This window comes from Apium graveolens, chromosome 10, assembly GCF_009905375.1.
Source record: "Apium graveolens cultivar Ventura chromosome 10, ASM990537v1, whole genome shotgun sequence".
Classification (NCBI taxonomy): domain Eukaryota; kingdom Viridiplantae; phylum Streptophyta; class Magnoliopsida; order Apiales; family Apiaceae; genus Apium; species Apium graveolens.
In genome coordinates, this window is record NC_133656.1 from 143,196,901 (window position 1) to 143,205,162 (window position 8,262).

General features: G+C 41.2%; 1 protein-coding gene across 1 annotated transcript; it reads right to left on the reverse strand.

The window, feature by feature from the left end:
* Positions 1 to 6,129: 6,129 nt before the first annotated feature.
* On the reverse strand, positions 6,130 to 6,897 carry LOC141691084 (putative F-box protein At3g24580). The gene has a single exon (XM_074495828.1). It carries the CDS (start codon positions 6,895 to 6,897, stop codon positions 6,130 to 6,132), a length of 768 nt encoding a protein of 255 aa, XP_074351929.1.
* Positions 6,898 to 8,262: the final 1,365 nt, after the last annotated feature.

The following is an 8,262-nucleotide window of genomic DNA, read 5'->3' on the forward strand; positions in this document are numbered from 1 at the left end:
GATCTCCAAGATTTCTCCGGAATCAATAGATGGTTTGTGAAGTTCTTCGAAGTAAACTGAACAGCTCAGATCTGATGAGTTCCGGACTAATTTGGATAGAATATCTGCTTCTTCATTTTCTTCTCGATATATCTAAAGGACTTGATGCTTGGGGATTGAGGCTAAGTAACTTTGAACTAGTGCTTGGTAATTGGCCAGAATAGGGTCCTTTATTATGTATTCTCCATTTGTTTGTTTGACCACTATCTGGTAGTCGCTGTAGATTTTTAAGTCATGGACCCTCAGAGTCCTGGAGAGATTTAGTCCTGCAATCAACGCCTCATATTCCGCCTGATTGTTTATTGCGGGGAATCCGAAAGATATAGCTGTTTGAATGGTGAATCCCTTAGGGATTTTCAGTATGAGTCCGGCTCCCGACCTTTCGCTTGTTGAAGAACCATCTACTTTCAAGGTTCAGGCTACCGGATTTGCATCTGGGTTTGTCTCCGGATCTATGTTCATTGGTTCCGGTTCTTCTTCCGGAAAGTTGCATTCGATTATAAAATCTGCAAGTGCTTTTTCTTTGATGGCAGTCTTGGGAATGAAGCTTAAGTTGAACTGGCTTAACTTCACAGCCCAATTGACTAGTCTTCCCGAGACATATGGCTTGTGAATTATCTTCCTTAGAGGCTGATTTATTACCACTCTTATTTCTCTTCCTTGGAAGTAGTGCCTGAGCTTTCTTGATGTTGTGACTAATGCGAAGGCAAACTTTTCTAGTCTTGGGTATCTTGTTTCCGCATCTTTAAGAACTTGGCTTACGTAGTAAACTGGTTGATGTTTTCCATTCTCTTCCCTTATTAGGGCAGCTTCTACTGCTTGTGCTCCTGCTGATAGGTATAAGTAGAGAGGCTCTCCTGGTTGAGCTTTAGTTAGGACTGGTGGTTGAGAGAGGTATGACTTGATTTCCTCAAATGCCTTTTGGCACTCCGGACTCCAGTTCACCTCTTTCTTGTTGCTTGCTCCTTTGAGTAAATCGAAGAATGGTAAGCACCTCTCTGCTAGCTTTGAGACAAATCTCCGGAGTGCTTCTAGGGAACCCGCTAGCTTCTGCACATCTTTTTGGGTCCTGGGAGCCCTCATCTCCTGGATTTCTTTTATCTTCTCTAGATTATCTTCTGTTCCCATGTTGCTGATCATGAATCCTAAGAACTTGCCCGCTCCTACTCCGAAGGTGCATTTTTTCGGATTTAGCTAAGTTGGTTCTTCCTTAGGTTGTCAAAGCACTCCTTCAGATCTTCTACGTGTCCTGGTATAGTTGTTGATTTGGAGATAATATTGTCGATATAGCACTCCAAGTTTCTTCTGATCTGAGACTTGAATATCTTGTTCATGGCTCTTTGATAAGTGGATCCTGCGCTTGTCAGTCCAAAGGGCAGCATCACATAAGCATAGACTGCTCTATGAGTTATGAATGTTATCTTGGGTATGTCCTTCGGGTTCATCTTGATCTGGTTGTATCCGGAGAAGGCGTCCATGAAACTTAGCATGATGTGTCCGGAGGTGGCATCTATCAATTGATCAATATTGGGGAGAGGGTATGGGTCCTTCGGGCGTGCATCATTGAGATCAGTGTAGTCCACACACATTTTCCATTTGCCGTTGGATTTCTTTACCATAACCACATTAGCTAGCCACTCCAGGTATTTGATTTCTTTGATAATTCCTGCTTTGAGTAGTTTCTCCACTTCTTCGTCTATGGCTTTTTGCCTTTTCGGGGTGAAATTCCTTCTCTTCTGTTTGACTGGTTTTCTGTTCGGTTGACATCCAAGCTGTGCATTTCTATGGACTCATGTAGTCCAGGCATGTCTCTTGGACTCCAGGAAAAAACATCTTTATACTCCCGGAGCAAGGACGTTACTCTTTCTTTGAAGGACTCCTCGAGTCCTGACCCAACTTTTACCTTCCTGTTAGGATTGCTTTCATCAATCTGGTTTTCCTCTGTTTCAACCGCGGCTTCGATTTTTGCTTGTTCTTTGTTTGAAACCATTTGATGAATTCGGGCTTTAGAGTTCTTTTTCAGGTAGAAGTTCACTTGGTCTGATTCTTTTTCTTTGGTTGTTTGCGTGGTAGGACTAGCTTGGTCTAGGACCTGATTTGCCTTATCCACTACCATGACTTGATTGCTTGCCAGTCCTTGCGGATTTTTCATGTTTGCTTCTTAGTCTGGACTTGATTCAATGAGTTTTATTTCTCTTGTTATTTCTTCCCTTGTCCGGGGTCGGTGCTTCTTGATGTTTTACTGTTTGCGAAGGACTATGGCCTTCCTCTTGTTGCCCTGATGGGTTTCTGCCATGACTAATCCCTGGCTATAGCATATTTCAGCAACTCCATAATCTCCCTTTATCTCCCCGACTCCTGTCGGGGTTGGGAACTTGATTTTGAGATGGCAGATTGAAGTTATTGCTTGCATCATAGTTAAAGCTGACCTGCCGATAATTTCATTGTATGATGAAGGAGTGTTAATGACATAGAACATTATGACATGAGTTATTTGGTTAGGAGCAGTTCCAAAAATGCTGGTAGATATAAATTTCCTTGAATCGGGACTAAGTTGTGTCTGAACCCATAGAGTGGATCCTCCCGACAATCGTTTGAGCGGACGCTCCCTAACTGCATTCGATCCACCGTATGCTTGAAGAGAATATTTACTGAGGAACCATTGTCTATGAGCATTCTTCTTACTTCATTATCAATGATGTCCATGGTGATAACTAAAGTTGCATTATGATGAGGGTTGACTCCTTCATAGTCTTTACTACTGAAGGATATCACCATATCTGGGAGTGATTGGATTGATAGCACTTCTTCGCTGAAGTCCGAGCTCCGAGGTGGGGAGTGGGAGCCTCAAAGGACTACGTTGACTACATTATTTCCTCTCTTCTGCGCTTCCCCTCTGTTGTTGCTATCCCGGAATAAGTACTTGTTCATATTTCCTTTCTTCACTTGGTCCTCAATGAAGTACTTGAGTGATAAGCAGTTCTCAGTCTTGTGGCCATGGGTCTCATGATAATCGCACTGCCTATTGTAAGGCCTGCTCTCCGGAGGAGTTTGCATTGGCATCGGAGGGTAATCAAAGGGTTTATCTTATACCTCCTTCAAGATTTCCTCCCGGGTTATGTTGAGAGGAGTCCAGTCCGGCTCCTGCTTGGGCTCCCGGGGTTGCTTTGTGGGTCCTGGATCGCTCTTTGACTCCTGCTTAGGACCGAGTCTTTGAAAAACCGGAGTAGTTTGTCTTTCTTGGCTTTGTTGGTTTTGCTTGAATTTCTTGTCCTGATGGTAACCCCCTTTCGGTCGGTCATCAGTGTTCTTACTCCTGGATCCTCATTGCCTGAAGTACATCCGTTTCCTTTATGAATCTGGAAGCCATCAAGTAAGCTGCTGCCAGACTTTGTGGCACCTTATTGATCAGTTCTACGATATATCTCTCATTGTGCTCTGGGTCCAAGTTTCTCCTGAAAATGATCAAAGCTTCCCGCTCATCCAAGCTCGAGACTTTATTGATTGCTTCCTGGAACCGACGCATATATGTAGAGAGAGACTCATTGTCATTCTGTCGGATTGTCTCCAAGTGACACATGTGCATTTCATGCTTTTTGTTTGCCCCAAATCTCCGGAGGAAAGAAGCGTGAAATTCTTTCCAACTATGGATGTTGCGTGAGGGGATCCTACTGAACCATCTCCGGGCTCATCCCTTAAGAGTTGATGCGAAGAACCTTGATTTCGTCAGGTCATTGTAGTAATATATTTGTACGATCTGCTCAAAGTAGTTCAAGTGCTCCTCCGGGTCTCCCAGACCATCAAAGGAGTCAAAGTTGTAATGCTTCAAGTCCCGCTGCCGGGGAATAGCCTCCAAGGAGGGGCTGAAAGGAGTTAATGTTTCTCCAATTTCTACTCTTAAGTCTTTGTCCATCTTTCTTTGCAATTCATAGATCATATCTTTTAGATCTTTCTGCTTTTCCTCTTCTTCATCATTAGAAATCAGCTCTGGTGTAGGGTCTCCCCGGGTTCTCTTGGTCCTAGACTTGGCCAGTAGCTTTTCTTCTTCTAATTGTATTCTTTTTTGGATTTTTAACTCGAGCTTTGCTTCTTCCTCCTTTCTGATTTGCTCCCGCATCTCTTCCAACCTTTTCTGCTTAATAGCTTCTGCTTCTTTCTTATTACCCTGATCCTTTTTGTTTTTCTTTCCCTTAGCTCTAATACGGTCGAAGACAGATCTTTTAGATTGCTGGGAGTCCCCAGACTCCTCCGATTCTTTCTCAAGTTCGGCTTCTTCCTAGAGACGTGTTTGCTCCTGCCTGTAGAGCCGAATTGCTTCTGCTAGTTCATCACTTGTAAGGTAGGCCATGTGCTCTTCGGCCACTGGGACATTAGTGTATTTGTATTGGTTGAGCTCAATAAGACTTCTGGCGTCCCGGGTGTTTACAATTCTCTCCACAACGGGATTGTGTTGCAATGGTTGCTCCTGGAACGCTTCTCTGTCTGCTCCTGGATCAAGGGCCTGGGAGTGGTCCGGCTCCTGAACCTGAGTACTAGTAGATGGTCTCCCAGAAGTATGCTTTCCTGGTCTTTCCATTTCTCAAAAATACCAACAACAACTAACAATAGTTTCCAACTAATAATATGAATCTAAGGTTGCTTTTCGAAAATCGTAGAAACTATCCCAAACAATAACAAGTAGTAACAAATGGCTTTCTGGTACTAGTTTAAACAATCTTATGGGACTACTCAACAATGCGGTAGAATAAGTTTAGCAGGAATTTATAACACAAAGGCAATATTCAAACTAGAGCAAAATCGGGGTTCTAAAACGATCAAAACTAACAATAGCACATACAAACGTGGCCTAAAATAACGAGCACACACAAACGTGGCTTAAAATTACGACATTCATGTTTATGGAATAGTTTGGTTGCTTGGGTTCTTACAAGTTAGATAAATGGACTCTTTCAAGAGCTTGCTGATGAAGGTGAATCCAGGGGCACCGAGACCCAAGGATGTTCGACCCCTCCTTCTAGCGCCAAATGATGACTCCTGGTGGCGGAGTTACTCCTTCGACGTCGTGCCTGGAACCTTCGCCGCTGTGGAGATGTAGTTGTGGTGGGGTTCCTACAAAACAACACCGGAAGGGGGGTTTGGGTCCCGCGGCGCCTCCGGTGTGAGAGTAATAACTCGCTTATGGGGAAGATGAAGATAGATAGGAATGCAAGGTGGCTGTGTGTGTATATGAGTGTGAGAGAGTGATTAACCCCAAAACCTTACTTTCTTGGGCCATTTATAGCCCAAGGATAGGGTTTTGGGATTGGTACCTTTAAATCGTAGCCGTTATTTCTGGGAGCGGAGGACACCTGGTTGGAGTGGATGTTTTACACGTGTCAGTGCGGGACTGGCCGATGAATGTTCTGAGAATTTTTTGACACGTGCCCTGATTATTTCCATGATTGATGGGTGACAGTTGTCCCTGTCATGTGCTTAGGCAAGTGCCTCACGTGCTGGGATTTTCACATGTTGGGATTGCAGAATTGAGCCAGTTAGGACTGGAAGTGTGCGGGACTGGACTGACTTAGGAGTCCAGGACTAGTCCTTTCTGGAGGTATATGGAATTAGGAGTCTAGGACTAGTCCTTACAGGAACTACATGTACTATCAGCAAGAGTCCAACAACAAATATTAAAAAGACAGAATGGCACCAGCAAATGGGCCTGCTACAGAAAATCAACCTGTGTATTTCAATCAGAAAGAACAGATTGGAATTCCATAGATCTTGGAAAGAACATACAGAACAAGGCTGCCAGTGGTGACATCTAATAACTACTATTTACTTAAGAGGTGCAACAATTCAATCTGTTTTAAGGAAGATAATCAAACACGGATTACAAGAATTTAAAATGCTCAACATATAGCTATCTATCAGATACTAGTATTTCAGATGAAGCACATAGATAAAATAACAGAAATAGATGAAGCTAACAGTAAATAAATTTGGAAAAATTGAATACAAGTTGGAGTAAGATTACAGTGTAATGAAAGAGACTATTGGAGATTCTATTAGTTTCAGTAACAACATATCTGCGTTACAAGATTCATATATCTATATGAATTCATTTTCTGAAACTGGAGCCATAGTTGTCTGCACATCACACTCATTTAGCAAAACAAGGCTTTTAACGAAAGGACATGTAAAGGCTGGGTCTGCGCAGAATAAACCAAAATCCTTAAACTGTTTGCTTTCAAAGTTATATGAAAGCAAAGTATTTGAGCCTGGTATCTGAATTAGTAGAGCTTCGCCATTGTTTCTAAAACCTACCAGAATCATACCTCTACCGACATACGAGTCTCTAGAAATCATCATCAGATTCTTATCATATACTTCTATGCTACAAGCACTCTGCTGGACGCCAAAGGCATTCCTACTCCATCCACATCTCAAAGTAGGCAGGTAATCTTCATGTATTCGTGTGAGATAGAAATAAGTTCCTGGTGGACATGGGTCACTTATAAATTTCTGGCGGAACTTTCCATTATTTATATCCAGCGAAACAATTATCCAGCCTTGCTCTTGTTTTGCCAACCAACGTAATGTTCCTTTAACATACACCAAATTTTTATCACTTATATCAAGTGCACCTGGACAAGTCTCATTGATCAGCTTCCAAGAATTACTACTCAAACTATAAACTTCAACAGATGACATCTTTTCTGCATAACCAATTCTCACAACCTCGTAGTCGTTTTTCTCAGCATTAAACCAAAATCCAATAGCCTCATCCAGATGACCAGATTTTCGAAATTTTGGAACAACTTTTAGTTTTCTTATACTCGGATTCCAGAGATAAACATCTCCATTTTTCTCAAGCATATAGCAAATCACATCGTCGCAGCAGCCATGTACATAGATTTCTTGTACCCTGTTCGGAAACACTAATGTGAAGCACTGCTCAGCTGGTTCCAAAACAAATATTTTTTGTTTGGAAAAGAGAGGTGAGTTTTAATGAACTGAAACGATTTAATAAGAAAACACCATGATTTGCAAACAGTGGTGCATCTCAATACAGTTTTTGTACATTGTATTTTTCTAAGAATCTGCTCTACTATTTCTTCTGATAGAAAATTTTGAAACCGTTTAGCAGCCATTATTTGTGCAAGAAACTATTAAGTTGCATTCATGAGCTAATGGCAATATCTATCTATCTATATATCTTTATAGGGCTGAGCAGAAAACCGTACAAACCGCAAAAACCATCCGCAACGCACCAAACCACACCGTGGTTTTTAATTTTCGTGGTGCAGTTGCGGTTTGAATTTTTAATAAACCGCGCGGTGCGGTGCGGGTTGTGGTTTTAAATTCCTGAAATGCGGTTCAAACCGCACCGCACCGCAATATTTAATATATTATAAATAAATATATATATACACACTTATATTCCTATCGGGTAACATAAAGAACCATTTTATGTTTTTAGTTAAAGTGAATTTCACCGGATGGTCATAGCATCCTTATTGAGTTAGAATTATATGTTAAATTCATTAAGGAATTCAAATGGACCACACGATCTTCTGACAAATAAAAAAGAAACCACACAATCTCTTGTTTGTATTTCTTCACTAGGAAAACCAAAATTCAAGTATTTATACTAGTGAAATAAGATGTTGCATTCTGATTGACTAAAACTATTTTCAGAAATTTGATTAAATTTAAGTTTTGTATTTATTTAATTTTTTTGAAATTGTAAAGTATAAACCGCAGTGAACCGCACCACACCGCACCGCACCGCATTTTCGTGGTGTGGTTTATGCGGTTTTTGAGGATACGCGGTGCGGTTGCGGTTTGGAAATTTGAGCAAACCGCTCGTGCGGTTTGGTTTGCGGTTTGAGGAAAAAACTGTACCGCCCGCACCGCGCTCACCCCTATATCTATATATATATAGGGCTACTCCAATAAAAACCAATTTAGAATGGAAACTAGAAACCAAATAATTTTTTTTTTAAAATTAATTCGGAATATAACACATATGGTATGCAAATCGATCGTTGAGAGATGTAGAAAAATACAGTGAAATCGGATTTTAAAAAAAATACGGTTTGACGGGAAATATCAAATTAAAAACAGAGGAAAAAAGCTGAAATTGGGTGTGAGAGGGTGCATGGGTGGTATGATTTAGGGGGACCATTAGATTAGGTAGATCTAATGACTTAGATTAGTTCTAAATTTTTATTTTAATTT